The sequence below is a fragment of the Mastomys coucha genome, unplaced genomic scaffold (assembly GCF_008632895.1).
Source record: "Mastomys coucha isolate ucsf_1 unplaced genomic scaffold, UCSF_Mcou_1 pScaffold1, whole genome shotgun sequence".
Classification (NCBI taxonomy): domain Eukaryota; kingdom Metazoa; phylum Chordata; class Mammalia; order Rodentia; family Muridae; genus Mastomys; species Mastomys coucha.
In genome coordinates, this window is record NW_022196891.1 from 28,886,168 (window position 1) to 28,906,791 (window position 20,624).

Consider the following 20,624-nt stretch of genomic DNA (forward strand, 5'->3'; position numbering starts at 1 on the left):
ACAACAAAAAAATGGTTTTTATGAAAGTCCCCTTATGTATAATGTTCTTCTCAAGTTTAGATCAAAACACTGAAGGAAAGTCAGCTACAGCTTGGGGGACCATTGGCATCCCCTCTCCTCATCAGAAGGGCCAGTCTTAAACTTTCTGCCCTCTGGAGTAATGTGAATGGTTTGAGTGTATTCCCCAGCGCTGAGCCACGTGACTGTGGGAATCTTTGGGCCAGGCTCCTTTTGGATCTGAGCTTCTGCTCCCTGGGGCACTGTTCTCTGGGCAGGAAGGTGGAAGTGGGATGGAAGATCTGTCTTGCTTTTCACATGTCTAGCTAATTGATGCATCAGAATTGTTCTGAAGAATAATGTCTTGGTTATGTATTCATAAAAAGCCTTTGATTTTACAATACATGTCTCTTTTTTAAAGTGCCTTTTATCTCTTCACTTGGATGGATGTGAAGTATCTAAATTTAGAGTAATCAGATTAAGAGCTTTAATGCCTTACTTATGTCAAATTGACTCCTCTTTGGTGGCTTTTATCCAGTCCAGAGAGTAAGGAGAGAATTTCCCAAGATTCTCCCATCCCTCTCCTCTCTCTTTCCCTCTGTCTCCCCATCCCCACCCCTGACTTTGCAGAGCCCAGATACAGCTACCATATAAGACTTGTTTCTATGAAAACTTTTTTATTCAGATTTGAGAGACCATAGCTGGACTTTTCTGAGCTTTCTCTTTAGGAATATCCTGTAAAATATACTTTGGCTTTAATATTGTGAAGATAGGAGGGACAAGGAAAGGTGTGAACAGTAGCCCATTGGAGCAAAGCCAGTCTTAGCTTTTGGCATACAAGGCCCTCTGAAAAAATGATTTCACTTTCTCTTGAAAGAAGAACTGACCTGCTCTCTGGTGTGTATTCCATGGAGAGACATAGACATTGCTACTAGTCTGACCTGGAAAAGCTGGCTTCTTAAGTATGGGAGGGAGGATGCCTGTACTCCCTGGGGAGCAGAGGGGCCACTCACAGGCACTCTAAGGTCAAGTTTCTCTGTGGGCTTCTTCACTAATGAACTTACAGGTAGGTCTGTTGGAGTGCTGTTACCTTGTATTATGGATTTGAATTCTAAGTTTCATTCTGAACAACTTAGATCAGTGCCCTGAAGACACCCTCTGCTCCCAAGAGGGAGCAGTAAGCCAAAGGAAGATGCCAGAGGGCAGGGGTGAGACCAACGAAGGAACTTGGTTTCTTGGCTGGTTGGTTGATTTGAGACAGGATTTCTCACTGTAACAGCCTTACTCTCCTGGAACTCACTTTGTAGACCAGGCTGGCCTCAAACTCACAGAGATCCACCTGCTTCTCCCTCCTTAATGAATTTAAGTCGTGTGCTACCACCACCTGGCTAGGCTAAGGCACTGTTAATAAGTTGTTTAAAAACATACCAAATCCTGTTGTTACTGTATTTGATGATTGTCCCTGTAGAGTTAAAGTGTGTCTCTTGATCTCCTATTTCCAGAGATCTAGACCTTTGTCTTAACTAGATGTCCTTTTGGGTCATTAAATAAAGTATTTTGAAATAATTTCAAAGGCACATACACACTTTGAGAACCATGAAAGAACTCATATATTTGCTTCATACGGTTATCCAGTTCACATTTCCCAGTTGTTCACATTTCCCAGTTGACAAATGTTCCCATATTATGTCTTATCTTTTAAGAGCAAGATGCAGGCAGGCTGTATCATCTCTAAACACTCCCGTGTGCAGCTCACCCCATCAAGAACACACTTCCACACACCATCATGCCGCTCTCCAAAGCAGGCAGTTAGTGTGGAGTCACTCCATCCACTCCTCCCTCATTTGAGCTCGATGACTTCCAACATGTCCCTGTCATTTCCTTTGAACACATGGGGCTTTAGTTGTCACTCCTCTCCAGACTCCCTTAGTGAGGACCAGTTTCTTTGTCCTTTCCCTGAAATCTGCGTCTTTGACAAGTTAAAAGAACAGGCCTTACATTGTGTAGATGACCTTAATCTCTGTTGTGAGCCCTCATCAAAATTTTCAGAGAAATGACTGGACAATTCTACTCACAGAGCTCATGATGCCAGCTCTGTTCTGGAGATGCTAGGCTTTTGCTCACTAGTTAGGCAGTACCCTCTGGACATCTGCGTTTTAACTTCATCTCTCCCTCCGCTCTTGATTAACCCTTTGTGGGAATGTTCTTAGATTTCACTGAAAGCCTGCTCCTCAAAACCCTTCCCTTCTCTAGAGCAGCACGGTCTGAAGGCAGGGAACCCTGTGGGTCAGACAGCCCATTCACAAGAGTCTCCTAAGGCCATCAGAAACAAGGGTGTTTGCATTATGATGCATAGATAGCAGTAGTCAGATTACAGTTATGACGTAGCAACAGAGTAACTTATGGTCGGGGTCACCACAAAATGAACCATATTAAAGGATCGCAGCATTAGGAAGACTGAGAACCACTGATCCAGACCTAACACCCTGAGAGTGTTCATCTGCCCAGTGGTAGTTTTCATATTTGTCATTCTTTCTGTCTTTATTTGTCACTATTCTGCTGTGAAGAGGAACTTTCCTTTCTATCACTGTGGGCTTGGATTTGGGGTTTTCTTTTAGGTGGGTTATAACTTTCAATTCTTTTTATTTTATGCATAAATTATCCTGTTTGGTTGGTGGCTCCTCCTTCAGGCTGGTTCCAGTGTCCTTTGGTATGTCCTTATCTTTGCGTTGTTCCGAATGGTTAATATGCTTTCTCACACGTTGCAGACTCTGTGAAGCATGTACCCGGCTTCCTTCCAGGAATTGCTTCCATTTCTGCATCCATAGCAGCCTCTGTTTCTGTTCCCTGTGTACTATGATGGGGTCAGGAGCACTTTCACCCAGAAAGGAACTTGTCTCCCAGGGCTCCCCAGGGTACCAGCTGCTAAAGAGGCCCCCTTTTCTTTCCAGTCCAGGACAACCTCTGTGATTCGGAGGTCTTCCCATAGAATAATAACTTCAGCCATTCATTCTCTGGCAGCTGGGATGGGGCTTTTTTTTTTTTTTTTAAAGATTTATTTATTTAGTTTATGTGAATACACTGTAGCTGTCTTCAGGCACACTACAAGAGGGCATCGGATCCCATTATGGATGGTTGTGAGCCACCATGTGGTTGCTGGGATTTGAACTCCAGACCTCTGGAAGTACAGTCTGTGCTCTTAACCACTGAGCCATCTCTCCAGCCCTGGGGTGGGGCTCCCAATGTGAGCACTGGCTGCGTGCTTGATTTCAGCTTTTCCTTCACAAACACCATTCCTTCCAACACAGTTCCCTGTCCTACTTGGTCCCAAAGATTCTAAAACTTGGGCAACCTAAACTTGTGTTTCTGTGTCATTCAGAATCTTTTGTGTTTAGTAGATACTCAGAGAGGCCCCTAGAAATGATAAATATGTTTCTTGTCTAGAATTTTTTCTCTAAGCTCCTGGGAATATGCTTCAGATTTCAGTACTTTGAAGCTTGTAGCAGAAAGACTATGTAGCATTTCTTTTTCAACTTGGGATTGATCCTTTCCTCTACTCTTGGCACATATAGCTAATGTAATATAAAATATCATCACTCATTTTGGAAATGTATGTTTGTGTCAGTTGTGTTACTCATTGTGGAAATGCATGGTTCCTTTTAGTTAATTATATAATCTATTTAATTTGCATTTATATAGGACTTATGGTAGCTTGCCATAAAAACATGTATTATATATAGAAGTATTAAAATGAGATAAATAAACAAAAAGAAAGAACAAAAAGAAAACAAAACAAAAACCCTGAAGTATGGTTGTGGTGGCAAACACTTACAACCCCAAAAGTAGGAAGGTAGAAGTAGGAGGATTGTTAAGTTGGAGGCCAGCCATGGCTATGGAGGCCAACAAGCTGTGGAATGAGGCCCTGTCTCAACCAGCTAACCAACCAACCAACCAAACAAACAAACAAATGAGCTGAGGGAATGCCCTGTGCTTGGGCACCAGCTGACTTAGGACTTGAATGACTCTGAAGTCTTGTCGGTCAGTGATGCTTTCCTTCTCCATCTCAGGGGTCATAACCCAGCATCCTGTAGCAGACCAGGTTAGCAAGAGCAAGGCACAGTGATGGATTCAATTGGAGTTTTATGTACACAGAGCTTCATAAGTGATGGCCCTAACTCTAGGGAACGTGATTGTAGTGCTAACGTTTAGTGAAGAGGGGGCATCTGTGTAGAAGAACACTAGCTGGGTATGATGTAATAGTATAGACAGAATGGCGAGGCCCAGGATGGCCTGTCCATTCAGTTTTTATATAGCCCTGTTTCCTCTTAGCATGCAGCAAGACACTGCTGAGATCAAGAGAAAAATGAAGGATGGAGGCTCACATTGGTAATCCCAATACTCAGGGGTGAAGCAGGAAGATTCCATAAATTCAAGGCCAGTCTGAGCTACATTGAGAGAGCCTGGCTCAAGAAAAGAAAAAAAGAAGTGATTTTTCTATCTTTTATGGCTGGCTTGAGATGGAGGATTTTCCAATTTCCATGTCCCTCTTGGGGAAGAAAATAGTGAACTCTATGAATTACTTTGGAGGAGGACAGAAAACTGGGAGGCAGAAGAATCAGGAGAGGGACTTTATTTCAGAGGCCTTTCAGTCTTTAATTGAAGTATTCAGCATGACAAAGTGCCATATTTTTGGCAGTCTATTCTGGGCCCCAGTTAGATGCAATAGTGTAAAAAGGTGAAGACAGGAGTCATGATATTCTAGATATACCGTGAGCTGATGTTTCCTGTCCTTTTGCTCACCTTTTGAGTGTATGTGATTGATTAGGGTAGAAAACAAGCAGGAAGGGGTTTATGGGGTCACAGCCCATTTGACATTTCTGCAAATATAACCCAGCAGGGCACTAGTGACATAAAGTGCCACTTCTCTTTTTAAGATTCATACTTCAAATCCAAACAATAATGCACCCTGGCTGATGGGAAGAACATTCAGAACTTCTTAGAAAAGCACATGCAGCTTCTTTATTAGAAAAGAGATTCCAAAAATCTATAGAAACTACTAGTGTTTTTGAGTGTGCACCAGTCAAACACAATTCTGCTCATTTGTTTATTTATTTATAAGATGTACCAAAAAACCAAGTGTAGTGGCACATGCCTTTTATCCTAGCACTGGAAGACCAAGGCAAGTGGATTTTTTTGAGTTTGAAGCCAGCCTGGTCTACATAATGAGTTCCAGGACAGCCAGGGCTACAAAGTGAGACCCTGTCTTGAATCCTGCCCTGCTCTTCCAAGGATTTAGTTTCATTCCTGTGCATTCTGTGTGTGCTGTGAGTCTCAGGTACCTGTGAGGCCAAGAAAGAGCTTGCATCTCCTGGAGCTACTAGTGTTGCCTGCGTTGCTTATTGTGAGTGTTGTGACATGAGGGATTGTGTGAGATTGTAAGTTGTCTAATAGGAGGGATGGAACCTGAGCTCATGTCCTCTGGAAGGATTGTAAGTGCTTTTGACCACCAGAGCCATCTCTCCAGCCCCTCCCTGTTTGTTTTTATACAGCTTCTCATTCCTAGAGCTGAGACCGCAGTGTGAGCCACCATGCTGTGCCCTCCACTTTGTTCCTCATGGATTGGAGCAACTTTCATAGTGGCTGTATCAGTTTGCTTGAAACTGAAGTCCTGTAATTATCAAATCTTGTTTGTTTGGCTCTGGCTTGAGAAATGGCCAAAGTTGGGGCATTGCCTGTGTCGTTGCTGAGACCAAGGTATGGCTCTGCATAGCCTTTTTAGTTCCATAGATGGGTGCAGAGGCCTTGGCTACTTTTTTTTTAAAGCCTTCTTCCTAATTTATAAATGGGGACAAAAATTATCTGGTAGAATCAAGTATATTGAGATGCGGCAAATAAAGATCAGTACGACGGCTTACCCTTTGTTTGTGCTTCTTCCTCCCAACTTGCAACCTTTGTTTGAAGGAAGTTCAGTCAAGGTAACTCTGTATTTAAGAACAACCACCATGAAGAAAGGCAGAGAGATTAAAGCCTTGGTTTGCATTTAGGACAATTTGATTTGAATTTTCCTGCAGTCAGAGTTGGCAGGGTTAATGTGCGCCAGCTGAGAAGCCTGCCGCTCCCTTCTGGCAGCCCATATGCAGATGCTGCTGGATTAATTACCAGAGAAAACCCGATTAACTCACAAGTCCTGTAGCTGTCTGCCAGGTGCCTGCTGCAGCAGAAGCAGGCTGCCTTCCTCCCTCCAATGTCAGGCTCAGCTTTTGATCTGCTCTTTGGAGATGGGTCCTTAGAGCCTCTGGCAAGTCTAGTCACCTTTGATCTGTATTTAATAGTTCAGGAGGAGCTTTCATAAGTAAATTCACGTACAATTTAAAAATAAAACCAGCCAGGCATGGTGACACAGGGCTTAGGAATCAGAGGCAGGTGGATCTCTGAGTTCCAGGCCAGTCTGACTACTTAGTGCCCAGGCTAGCCATGGCTGCATATACTGAGACTGTAATAGCAACAACAACCTAACTAGTTAAAACTAGAATTTAAAATTGGAAAGAGTGTTAAAGATGGTGTGACTCTCTCTCAGTTCATAGATGAGCAATGTGAGAATCAGACCCCCCTCACCCCCCCCCCCAGGGCTGCTCCCAGTGCCAGCTGAGCTCTTTGCCATGAGGTAACCAGGGAAGGAAGATGATCGCATCTGCTTTCAGCTTCATTTCTCTCATGCACTCATTCAAATCTCACAGGCGTCTTAGAGAGCAGTGGAAAAGCTAAAGCTTCATGGGAGAAGGAGAGAGCTTGGTGTTCTGTTGAACACCAGGAGACAGTAGTGCCCACGGAGAAAGGCCTTTCCAGCTCAGTAGGTTGCACATGGAATCCTGGCAGAGTGCCTGGATACGGAAAGCAGAACTGGGCTCAACCCCAACCCTCTTGCCATTGCACTAGTCTTGGCTGCTTTGACTGTCACCGCTTGTTTCAGCAGACTATTTCTGTAGGAGAGATGGAGCACAGGAAGGTGATGATTTAGGTCAGATGAGTAATGGGGTGTGTCTCTGTGGTTTTGGCTGATGCAGCATGCATTATTGGCTTTTCTGTGGCTGATAGTTTGTGTCAGAGGTGTTGTCCTGAAAGAGGCTCTGTTGGCTTTATTAACCATTCTGCTAGAGGGAGCAGCAGTGTTAGAACTCACTGAGGGCTGTTGGTTTGCTTTACTTATAAAACAGCTTCTATAGATAGGAACGGTCAAGGCCATCAGTCGGAACAGACATTTGTCAGTTAAGTGAGAGTCTGGCAAGGGCCAGGAAAAAAGGAGACTGGGCTCTGTAGGCGAGAGTGAAGGCAGGCTGCCTGATGAACTCTTTTCAAATTCTGCAGTTGTTTTCTTCACAGTTACTCTCTGTGGAAAGATGGAGTGTTTTAGGAGTGATGGTTCACTCGTTCACTCCTAAAACCGTTCATCACCGTGCTGTCCTTTGCAAACGTAGTAGAGTTACTTTTGTAGACAACGCTTCACAACCGTGAATTCTGACACAGAACAAATACACAGCTTTCAAACACCATCAGTCATTGTGTTGGGTGCTGAGGATGCAGAGAATGGGAAGTTTCTTCATGGTTTGATTCTTAGAAACAGTGATAGGAGAACCTCTGCTCTGCATGATATACACTATGATACATAGTGAATGATGGTATGTGGGACTCAAGACTTGCCCCTTCTTTCCCAGAAGTCACTCAGCGAAGTGTTTGTGCCTTCTTGCTTTAGAGTGTGCGCCAGAGAGTAGACCAGTAAGTAGCCTGGTGTTCACTCTTGTACTTACCAACTACCTCGCACAGAGACGAGCACTCAGGGAGTGCTCTCTACATTTCCAGAGGAGCCCATATCTTTCCCACGAGAGTTGGTTTCTTGTTTTAGTGTTGCTGATAGATGTACTGAGATCAGGGTGCTGCATCCATAGATAGGCATGAAACAGAAGACCATAATAAATGTAGAGAGGGACAGACCTCTTAAACTTTTCTGATGATGCCACTTGTGGAAGATAAGGGAGCATGAGACAGGTACCTTCTGAAGTAGAACTACCTTTTCAGTGAGTCAGGCCTCTTGCTTGTTGCGTCAGGAATAAAATAGCCCACAAATGGTTTGATATAATATACTGTTAGGTGACTAAGGCAAGTAGCACCTCAGTATTACCACCTTAAGCGTAGATGTTGGCAGATCCCACTGTTGAAGCAATCTGAGAGTACTGAGTACTTGCTTGAGCATTTTCAGGAACCAATGCCATATTCTCTCCCAAACAGGTTTTCAAGCTTTTTGGTCTCTATAATACTACTGAAATCTGTTTGAGGGAGTGAGCCCTTTAGATTAATGGCGGTATCCTCAAAGGAGATTATTTTTGAGATAACATTTCTTAGATTGCCTAGATTTTATCCTCCTGGGCAGTTTTGTCCCTCTGTTTTACTCATAGCCTTTTAGCCATTGACAGAAAGAGTATGGCTCGATTAGGGGGTATAGATCTCAAGCATCCAATGTCTTGAGAAACCTTGGCAGCTGGGTGCCGTTGGCAGCTGCCAGGGTTATGAGCTGCAGACGGGTTAACGCCCAAGCCATCACGGAGAGCTTTCTACCACCCCTCCTCCCATGTGTGTTTATTAGCATTTGGGTATAAAGTTAAGTTTACATGAGAAGCATAAAGCTAAAACTGCATAGGGTGGGTGTTTGGGCTGTACATGCAAACATTCTGCTTTCTATCAGAAGGAAAATTTTATTTTTTTTCAAAACATTTATTTTTATTTATATGAATACACTGTAGCTGTCTTTAGACATCCACCAGAAGAGGGCTGTGGTTGTGAGCCACCATGTGGTTGCTGGAATTGGAACTCAGGACCTTTCAAAGAGCAGTCAGTGCTCTTACCCACTGAGCCATTTCGCCAGCCCAGAAGATTTTAATTTTTATGCACTTATTTCTATTTGGATTCAGACCCTAGTTATTGCCCAAGTTAATAATCTTGTGTTTGTGATGGAATCCTTGTAAACTCCTTAAGATGTCCCTCCACTATACAAAAGAGGAGGGGCTATCAGGCCACTGTCACCTTTTATAGTATGCAGCCTGTTTTCCATGATGAGCTGGCCAGGTGACTCTCTCTGCCATTTGAAGAACATTTTCTAACTAGTAAAATTTCCCACTACCTCCTTTAAGCAAAGTCTCCTGGAAGTGTTGCCTCTAGGCTCTGACATTCTAGGTGGGTTTCTGTCTGAGTCTCTCTACCCCTCACTCTTTCTCTACGTCTCTTTCCTCCACTTTCCCCATCCCCAACCAGGCCAGCTGAGCTGCATCTCCTTCCCTCCTGCGGAAGAAGAGTACCTCCAGCAGACTGTGGACCGCCCTCCCTGTATCCTGATCCTCGGCCAGGACTGTGATGCCAAGGGCCAGCTGTTGAACCTGCTGTTAGGGGTGCAGGTGCTGCCCGCCCTCAAGCTGGACAGCGATGAGAGTTGTAAGCTTCGGCGCCTCCGCTTCACCTATGGGACTCAGACTCGGGTCAGCTTGGCGCTTCCTGGGCAGTATGAGCTAGTGCACACACTAGCTTCACATCAGGACAACTGGGAGACCATCCCTGAGGAGGACCTGGAGGTGCAAGAAGACAGTGAGGATGCTGCTCATGTGTTAGCTGACCTCGAGGTGACAATGCACCATGCTCTCCTACAGGTACCTACCTACCTGCTCACACAAGCCTGTACCAGCTGCTTTTCTGACTTTTTAGAAAAGTATCAGGTGATGGATTCTGGGCTCATACGATGAGAGGACTGTAATCTATGAAGCGGAATGAGAATGGGGTGGCAATTTCATGCTTCTGCTCGTCAACTGCAGGGCCCTGGGGACCATCTGTCTCCACCAGACAGGAAAGGATATATGTGATTGCTGCATCTTGACAAGATCTTACAGGGTAGTTATTATCAAAGTTAGGAGGTCCCTTTCGCTTTAGTAAGATGAGATTGCTAGGGCTGGAGAGATGGTTAAGAGTGCCGACTACTCTTCCAGAGGTCATGAGTTCAAATCCCAGCAACCACATGATGGCTCATTTCCTACAACCTGGCAAGGAACCCAGGTCTGATTCAATATAAGGGAACAAAGCAGTCCTTTTATTGAAGAATACCTTGGCTTCTTTTTCACATTAACTCTTTTTTTGTTGTTTTGGTTTTTTTTTTTTTTTTTTTTTTTTTTTTTTGGTTTTTTGAGACAGTGTTGCTCTGTGTAGTCCTGGCTGTCCTAGACCTCACTCTGTAGACCAGGCTAGCCTCAAACTCAGAAATCCACCTGCCTCTGCCTCTTAAGTGCTGGGATTAAAGGCGTGCACCACCACTGCCTGGCTTTACATAAACTCTTAAAGCAAGCACAGGTGCTGTGCATCTCCTAAGCTATTGTGTTGTCTCTCAGTCATTCCTGCCTCCACAAAAGAAGGCCTCCCTCTTTTTCTGGCCTTCCATTCCTACTGGAAAGTTAGGAGTAGGCCATGGCTTAGAGCAGAATTGGGGTTGAAGAAGGATGTGATGGTTGGGTCAGTGTGGGTAGGATTAAAAGAGCATGACAGTGCTCAAAATTCAGGTTCATCATCTTGTCTTGCTGTGCCCCACAGGATGGGTAGTGTGGCCGGCTAACGTTGGAGAGTGCTTCTGCTTTTGTTTGTCCATCTCTGCCTCTCTTGTGAGACACTCGGTCTCCCTGTCAGTGAATGAGTCTGTGGTGGAGGTTATCTTCTCATTTCCTTCTCGCTTCTTTTATCTTTATGTGCTGGAGAGGAATATGTAACAATCTCTTCGTTCTCTCAGTTCAGTTTTGGAGGTGGGTTTCCTCTGTTTTCAGGTACTCCACTGCTGAGTTACATACTATTTGATTTACATTTCTATGGTTCTATGTCTATCTGTCTGTCTATGTATCTATGTATGTATGTGTATGTTTTATGTATGTCTATCTTATCTATCATCTATCTATCTATCTTGGTGTGTTTATCCAGAGCAGTATGTCAGGTGCCTTCCTCAGCTACTTTCCACCTTATTTTTTCAAAGATATATTTTTATTTTATGTGTATTAATGTTTTGCCTGTATGTATGTCTGTGTTTCACATGTATGCGGTGTCTGTAGAGGCCAGAAGAGAGCATTGGATCTCATGGAAGTGGAGTTAGATAGGGTTGTTAGCTGCTATGTGGTGCTGGGACTCAAGCCTCAGTCTTCTGGAAGAGTTACCAGTGTACTTACTTGCTGGGCCATCATTCTAGTCCTTCTTCCTTAGGTTTAGAGACAGAGTCTCACTGTACCTGAAGGTTACTGTTCCAGCTAGGCTGGCCAGCCAGAAAGCTCCTGGGACGCACATGTCTCTGCCTCCCAACACTGGGGTTACAAGCCCTCCTCACTATGACTAGCTTTACAGGAATACTAGGGATTTGAACGCCAGTTGTGGCTTTCACAGTAAATACTCTTACCTACTGAGCTGTCTCCACAGACCTTCGGTTTTGGCTTCTAATATTAATTTACTTTTCTTCCATGAATTGAACTGATATGACAAAGTCACTACACATATCTTATTACTTCGAGCTCCCATGCTGATAGATCTGAAGCACACACACACACACACACACACACACACACACACACCCGCAAGATCATAATTGAGGATGGTACTGGGATTACAGTACCAAAGCAACCTTTTCTTGGTGTGGTTAAAATGAAAAGTTCTCATTCCTGAGAACTTCTCTGGTTTCTCGTGTTCTTTCCTGTGGCTGAAGCTTCCCTTAAGCAATTTCTCCAGATTTCCTTTCCTCTCCAATGGTTTTGATGTGGAGCTGGGAGCAGACTCCAGGGATTCTAAGTTTAGCTTCCTAGGATGGTAAGCCTGTGGGGGTGGCAGGTGGGGGTGTGTGGCCTCTGTGGATTTGGCCACCACTCTTTTACCACAGGCTTTCATCTGTTCAATAATTAGAGATGCTTAGCTCAATTCCTGAAGCAGGACACAGCTACCTGAAGAGTGTGAATGCCCATGAAAAAATATTTTGTTCAGCTCCAGTTATATTTAGGATCAGTGAGTTCATGCTTCTATTTGATTTGGAGAAGGGGTAGCAAAGAAAGGAAGCATTTAGCTAAAGGAAACCAAAATTGAATTAGGGGAAATGGATGTCCCTTTGAGCTGCCAAACTATCAAAGCAGAATTTCCCCCTGCCTCTTATACAATGCTCATTCTTCTGATATGTTAAAGTCCTCATAATCCCACCGCTTTTAGCATATTCCATAATAGATCAACTTCAACTCACACAGCATGGAATGGCCAGCTTGTTAGTTCTGGATCCCCTGAGACTCATGGCTTGTATTTCAATAAGAGGAGCATTGTTGAGCCATTAGTATTTGAGGCCTTACCTAGTGTTCAAATGTGGCATTTTTTTCCAGTTGGCAGCACATTTCATAATTCCTCATACAAAGTATTTTATAATGCAAAAGTACTTTTCCTTCCCTACCCCCACCTACTTTCTGACATCTGCATCTACCCACCTCCTTTTATAATTTCTTCTTACAGGGCTAATAGAATGGTTGTCTGCCTCACACTTGCACAATCTGGTGGTAGTTGTGTGTGTGTGTGTGTGAGTGTGAGTGTAAGCGTGTGTGTTTCTTTTGTAAAGATTCAATTTGCTCAACCTAGGAGGATTCCCACAGTCTCTGCAGTGCTTCCTGTATTGTGGCCATTACATAACTTCAGTTGCTCTGAAGTTGTTCTTCCTCTTTTTTTTCCTCCTCCCGTCTCTTTTCTTCTTCTCCTTGTCCTCCTCCTCCATCATCATCAGGTCTTGTTATTTATTTTGCACAAGCTGGCCTCGAACTTTGAATTCTTCTGCCTCAGCCTCCCACGCTCTGGGATTCTAGATATGAGCCACCACAGACAGCTGTGTTGTTCTGCCCTTATCGGTAGCTTGTCTAGCCCAGGTTTCTGGACCTTTGGGAGATGTATTTGTCACCTGCAGCTGGCCTGCCAGTAGCAAGGTTATTGGCTCATCATGATGTCCAGTGAGATATCTGAGGGAACCGATCAAGGAAGACTAATACTTCCAGATAAGGTCTTACTTGCAAATATATGTAACTAACCAGTTATAGTGATAAAATCTTCTCTTTATAAGCCTCAACTGTCAGTGGGAATAACCTGTTTTTAATACATACACCATTTAAAGAAAATTTTTTTGCAGTTAATGCTTTAAAATCCAGTTACCACAAAGCATCATAAGAGAACAAAAATTTTATACAAAAATTTAACTTTGAAATTTCTTAAGATTTTTGCTAGACTAGCTTCTCTCAGGTTCTAGCTAGTTATTGGCATTTACTCTTGTGCCTAATAAACAAATATTGTATGCTGCTTGTCTTTGTTAGGGCTTTTATTGCTGTGATGAAACACCATGACCAAAAAGCAAGTTGGGAGGGAAGGATATTTGGCTTACACTTTCCACCTTGATGGTCATCATTGATGAAAGCCAGCACTGGAACTCAAATCAGGGCAGGAACCTGGAAGCAGGAGCTGATGCAGAGGCCGTGGAAGAGTGCTTCTTATGGGCTTGTTCCTCCTGGCTTTCTCAGCCTGCTTTCTTATAGGACCAGGTAGCCAGCACAGTGCCTTTAATTAAATGCTGGTTTGTCTGCAGACTGTAGTAGCTAGATTAAAAGATAAAGAGTTGGTGGGTAAGAAGTAGAATAATAGATGCTGTTGGGAGGGAGGAGTGCGTGGAATTAGGTCCAAATGGTTGTTCTAAGAGAAAGGAAATGTGGGTAGTTAGACTGTTCAAAGCAGAGAAGTAAAGAGTGATATTTTAGATAATTGAAGAAAAAAATTACTTTATGGGTCAATAAAGGAGAAACTGAAATGATATGTCAGATAGGATCTAGGAAGTTCAGACCAACATTAAATCATAAATACCTTGGAGACAGTAAGTTTGTGCTCTTTGCTGAATTCTTACCTTTCCCCAGTACATACCATGTATCTAGTGAAATGCAGCCATTCTGCTTACACTGTATGCTAAGACAACCAGGAACACCTGTTATAGGCTGGTGCACACATTAAGAAGATGAGTGGTTTAAAGGAGAATGGGTTTTCTTTTGGTGGGGTGGGGTACTGGGGATTGAACCCAATGCCTTGTGTATACTAAGCATGAGTCCTATTAGTAAACCTCCAGCAAGATTTTTGTTTTTTAAAATCCTTATTCAGGAGCTGGGATGTAGTTTGTTTAGTAGATGTCCTAGCAAGCTTTTGTCAACTTGACACAAGCTAGAGTTATCAGAGAGGAGGGAACCTCAGTTGAGGAAATGCATCCATAAGATCCGCTCTAGGTAAGCCTGTGGGCATTTTCTTAATTAGCGATCAATGGGGGAAGGCCTAATCCACTGTGGGTGCTACCATCCCTGGGCTGATGGGCCTGGGTTCTATAAGAAAGTAGGCTGAGCAAGCCAGTAAGCAGCACCCCTTCATGGCCTCTGCATCAGTTCTTGCCTCCAGGTTCTTGTCCCGTTTTGAGTTCTTGTTCTGACTTCCTTTGATGATATGGAAGTGCCAGCCAAATAAACCCTTTTCTCCCCAACTTGCATTGGCCATGGTGTTTTATCACAGTAGTAGTAACCCTAGCTAAGGCAGTAAAGCACTTGTCTAGTATGCACAGAGCCCTGGATTCTACCCAAGACAGCATAAATAAGGCACATCTGTAATTCTAGCACCCAGAAGGGAGAGGGCAGGAAGGTCAGACATACAGGGCTATCTATGGCTGCACAGAGAGTTTGGGACCACCTGGGATATATGAAATCCTGCCTCAAGAAAATAATCCTGGGCCAGGTGTGGTGGCATATTCACTTAATCCCAGCATTAGGGAGGCAGAGGTAGGTGGGTCTCTGTGAGTTTGAACCCAGCCTAGTCTACATATGAGTTTCAAGATATCTATAGAGACTATCTCAAAAAAAAAAAAAAAAAAAAAAAAAAAAAAAACAGAAAAGAAAAAAGAATCATAAAGTTTTATTGGTACCATAGCAGTAAAGCCTTGGTGTCTTGTAAAAGAACACTTGCTACTGAAACTGTCTTTCTCAGTTCACTACTCTTTTGCCCTTGGCCTTCCAGGTTAGCTCTTGGGGGTTATTTGACAGTTTGAAGTCATAATCTTCCTCTTTCATCGTCTCCCTTTGCTACCACTATCATGCAACATACTGCCTTTTCCCCTTTTCCTCTCAGAACCTGTTATGTCTCCCTCCGAGGAACAGCTGCTGTCGGAAGGGAGCCTCCCTCCCGTCAGCCTCAGGAGACAGAAAGGATTGTCAGTAGGCAGAAACTTGATTGTTAAGCTTCTTGAAAATATTTTCTCTGTGATTCCTTAGTGATCCCTCAGCCATTCTTGGAGGATGCTGTCTTGTTTCATATTGGGTTTTTTGTGTTTTTGTTTTTTACTTTGCAGCCAGCATACTTTCTAAGCATAGAGTAACACCTCCGCTTGGCCTGTCGTGCCCTCTTTAACTCTTTTAGAACTTCCCTTACATCAAATCAGACAGTTCCTGATACATAGTAGGTCATCAGGAACTGACTAAACACAGCCTTTGTTGCTAGGTGGGTGAGGAACTGTGTAGCAATCTAGGTTTGTCACCTAGCTGTGTGACTATGTAAAATGGGCCTAGTAATCCCTATCTTTTGGGATTGACACTAAAATGAGACAAATTGTATGAAGAACCCAGCAATGTTTGGCACATAATAAACCAGCTTCTTCCTCCATTTAGATGTATAAATGGGTGGTTTGGGGCTTTTGTTTTGTTTTTATTTTTCAAGACAGGGTGCTCTGTGTAGCCCTGTATATACCAGGCTGCCCTCAGATTCACAGAGATCTACCTGCCTCTGCCTCCCCAGTCCTGGGATTAAAGGCCTGTGCCACTGTGCCTGGCTTAAGTCAGTGTTCTTAAGGAGAGTTCCTTGGGCTGGAGAGGAGGCTCTGTGGTTAAGAGTGCACAGTGTTCTTGCCTTGGACTTGAATTCACTTCCCCACTGGGCAGCTCATGACTGCCTGGAACTCCAGCTCCAGGGATCTGACGCCCTCTTCTGGCTTCTGCAGGCACTGCACTCACGTGTATACTCAAGTAAGTATGTACACACACACACACACACACACACACACACACACACACACATGCACACGCACACGCACACACACGCACACGCACGCACACACACACACACTTTAATTTTTTGTTCTTTTGAAAAAAACAGTATTTCTATTTTCTCAATCATTTGTCTCTTCCCTAATAATCAGCCAAATATAGGCTTTTCCTTTTTTTTCCTTTTTCTTTTAAAAGATTTATTTATTTATTATATGTAAGTACACTGTAACTGTCTTCAGACATTCCAGAAGAGGGTGTCAGATCTCATTATGGATGGTTGTGAGCCACCATGTGGTTGCTGGGATTTGAACTCATGACCTCTAGAAGAGCAATCAGTGTTCTTAACCGCTGAGCCATCTCTCCAGCCCCCTCCCCCTTTTAAACTGAAGTCCTGTGCCAGCAACTTCTAGTTATCCAGCTTTATTAGAGATAAAATTCTTCATAATTCATTATGACTTGCTTTTATAATAAAATTGAAGGAGAGGGTTGTTTAAGAAAGTAAATAATAGAGGTATATAAAAATTTAAGTCAGATCATTTTCTTTTCCATCTGTTTTCTCTTTGTCTGTGAACCTCATAAGTGGTAGAATAAAGCTTTAGATTCCTATTGAAATAAGCTTCTATTCATTCTCTGTGCTTCTGGGACAAAGCTCTGGGGTAGCCTTACCCAGTTTCTTAGGAGGTATCTATCTCATGGCCTAGAAACCCACTTTCTCAAAGCTCCCCACATGGAGAATATTTGTACCAACCAGAGTCAATATGTTTTCTACACTATGACAAGAGTAGAGCAGTATTTTCTTCAATATGTAATTAACATTTAAAAATGGATGGGCAAGCCAGGCAATGGTGGCCCACACTTTTGATCCCAGCACTTAGGAGGCAGAGGCAGGAGGATTTCTTGAGTTCAAGGCCAGCCTGGTCTACAGAATGAGTTCCAGGACAGCTAGGGCTACACAGAGAAACCCTGTCTTGAAAAACCAAAAAAAGAATTTAAAAATTAAGGGCAGGTGAAATGGCTCAGTGGGAAAGTGCCAGCTGAGCAAGCCTGAAGACCTGAGTTTGCTCCCCAGAAACCATAGTGGTAGGAGAGAACCAGTTCCTCAAGTTGTCCTCTGACCTCTGTAAGCTATGGCACAGAGCCACCTGCACTCTGATGTATACATCACACACAATAATAATAAAGAAAGCTAAGGTTTAAGAAAGTAGAAGTGAATTCAGCCTCAATCCTGTAATAATAAATAAGAAAACTTTTCAAGTGCTAATGAGAGGGAAAAGGAGGGAATGGAGGAAGATGGGGAGGATTCTCTTAGTGACAGAGAGACCTCGAAGACCTGCTCCACGGAGGACGCCCGACAGGGTGGACCTCTCCAGTCCTTCCTCAAGCTGCACTGTGTAAGTAACTCTGGGAGGTGGGACTATTACTAAGTTAGTGTATGTTGCTTCCCAAAGCTAAGACACTGCCACTTCCCAACTTCACCTCAATTCACAATTGTTTGCTGTTTGAGTCATAGAATAATTACCTGTCTTAGTTAGGGTTTCTGTTGCTATGGTAATCACCATGACTAAAAGCAACTTGGGGAGGAAAGGGTGTATTTCAGTTTGTAGTTGTCAGGTCACACTCCATGACAGAATGAAGTCAGGGCTGGAACTCAAGGCAGGAACCTGGAGGTAGGAGCTGAAGCAGAGACTGTGGAGAAGTACTGCTTACTGGCTTGTTCCTCATGGCTTGTTGAGACTGTTGTCTTATAACACCTAGGCCACCTGCTCAGGAGTGACACCACCCACAGTGGGCTAGGTCCCCTCACATCAGTCACTAATTATGAACGTGCCTCACAGGCTTGCCGTCAGCCCCATCTTAAGGAGACATTTTCTTAAGTGTGGTTCCCTCCTCGGAGATAACTCTAGCTTGTGTCAGGTTGACAAGAACAAACAAGGAAAGGCAAGCAGGACGCCATCCTTTATGTGACGAGCAAGAGTCCCTTCCAATAAGAAGAGGGATTTTTAGGATGCACTCGGCCTTCTTCAATGATTGAGAGATTACTGCTTAACATTTGCCACTTTATTTGGAAAACAAAACCAAAGAGCTGTTATTCTGGTGTTTTGAGAGTAACAAGCAACTTTCTTTTTCATTTTCTTTATCTGGTCAGATTTGATGGTTAACAGAAAACTTCTGTGGGATCCATGACTTTGTGCAGAATGTATTCTACAAGAGAACATTCCTATTGTGATTCAAATGAAAATTAAGGGATTCTATCATTCCCTGAGTTCCTTTCCTTGATTAAAGAGTAAAATGTTTACTTATTGCTTCAAACAGTAGTTTCAGATAAATGTGTGTGATGTGACCTCAAAGGTAGAAGATTTTATATGATGATGACATGTGGTTTTGAGCAAGGTGTGTCAATTCATCTCATAGTTACATATTATGTGCCTTCTAAGTTACTAGTCCTCTTCTGGGTGCTAGGAAGGTGTATGACCTTCATGAAATAGACCATAGAGGTCAGACTTTGGAAGGTGTATGACCTTCATGAAATAGACCATAGAGGTCAGACTTTAGAAGGTGTATGACCTTCATGAAATAGACCATAGAGGTCAGACTTTGGAAGGTGTATGACCTTCATGAAATAGACCGTAGAGGTCAGACTTTGGAAGGTGTATGACCTTCATGAAATAGACCGTAGAGGTCAGACTTTGGAAGGTGTATGACCTTCATGAAATAGACCATAGAGGTCAGACTTTGGAAGGTGTATGACCTTCATGAAATAGACAGTAGAGGTCAGACTTTGGAAGGTGTATGACCTTCATGAAATAGACAGTAGAGGTCAGACTTTGGAAGGTGTATGACCTTCATGAAATAGACAGTAGAGGCTTTGGGCTCAGGACATCTCTGGTTCATCCAACTCAGTATTAATTACTATTTTTTACTATCTGCCTTGAGAAGCCAGCACTGGCTTCCCCTCTTGTTTGTACCCATAAAATATGAGTCATCCCTTAACCTTAGTCATATTACAGAATCACAAAGCACATTGCAGTCCAGGTTGTATTGATTGTTGCTTGAGTGGCAGCCTGCAGCTCTTTGTGCTTTCTGACACTCATAGGAGAGCTGAGACCAGCTGCATAGTGACCTGACTGGGACAGGAGAAGAGAGCACTATTTTTGTTTTCTGTCCATTTTTGTTTAGTACAAATATCTTTACAATTAGCCAGACACATAGTACTTTTAGCACTGAGGAAGTCGAGGTAGGAGGATTGAAAAGTTTGAGCCTACTTTGTGCTACCTAGTGAGTTTAAGGCCTACATAGAGCATATGTGGAAATCCTGCCTCAGAACAAAACACATCCTCTAAAATGAAACGAAACACCACAAAACAACAACATAGAGGTTTAGGAAGGAGTATATAGCTTTTCTCAAAGGTGCCAGTATATCATTATAAAACCTTTAATCTGCCAGGTGTGGTGGTGCATGCCTATGATCCCAGCACTTCAGAGTGGGACAGGAGGATTGACACAAGTTTGCAGCCAGCATAGAATATATAGCAAGTTCCAGGCCAGCTGTCTTAGAGTTTTACTGCTGTGAACAGACACCATAACCAGGGCAACTCTTATACAAACAAGATTTAATTGGGGCTGGCTTACAGGTTCAGAGGTTCAGTCCATTATCATCATGGTGGGAACATGGCAGCATCCAGGTAGACATGGTGCAGGAGTTAAGAGTTCTGCATCTTCATCTGAAGGCTGCTAGGATGAGGGTCTTAAAGCCCACGCCCACAATGCCACGCCTACCCCAAGAAGGCCACACCTCCAAATAGTGCCACTCCCTGGGCCAAGCATTTCCAAACCATCACACCAGCCAAAGCTATACAGCAAGTCCTGATGAGTGAGCTCAAGAAATGCATTGTGCACTAACTTAGAAAATGCTTCCCAAAAGCTGCTCACTCCCTAGCACATGTAAGTCAGGGTAGCAAAAGGTGTCTTGTACAGCAAGGTGGGAGTCAGGCTAGTTTCTAGCCAGAACACATCCCCTGCCATTTGAAACACACAACAGTTTTTTAAAAAAAGAAAAAGAACCCTTACTCAAATTTTTTCTTCTAATGAGTTTGTACCTGTGAGTAAATGACGCCAACTAAGTGTTCTTCTCTGCTGCTCTTTCTTTTCTCTTCCTCCCTCCCTCCTCTCTTTTTGTTTTTTGAGATAGGGTTTTTCTGCATAGCCTTCACTATCCTGGAACTTACTCTGTAGACCAGGCTGGCCTCAGACTCAGAGAGATCCACCTGCCTCTGCCACCCCAGTGCTGAGATTAAAGGTGTGTGCCACCACAGCCTGGCTCTTTCTTTCATCATAAAGGATGGGTATTGGTCTTACGTATGGACTTGGCAGTTTTGACTAAGGGTTTTGTTAGGAATAAAGTGGTCCTTTAAGGAAAATCTGAAATTTTATTTTAGAAAATTTAACCAAATAAAATTCTTCTGAAAAAAAATTCATTTGGTGAAGTAT

General features: G+C 43.3%; 1 protein-coding gene across 1 annotated transcript in view; it reads left to right on the forward strand.

Moving 5' to 3' along the window:
- The window catches only part of Dstyk (dual serine/threonine and tyrosine protein kinase), a 51,442-nt gene that overhangs the window by 8,291 nt on the left and 22,527 nt on the right, over positions 1-20,624 (forward strand). Inside the window, exon 2 of the mRNA XM_031382260.1 lies at positions 9,301-9,689. Coding sequence (XP_031238120.1) covers positions 9,301-9,689 — 389 coding nt within the window. The remainder of the gene's footprint in view (positions 1-9,300; positions 9,690-20,624) is intronic.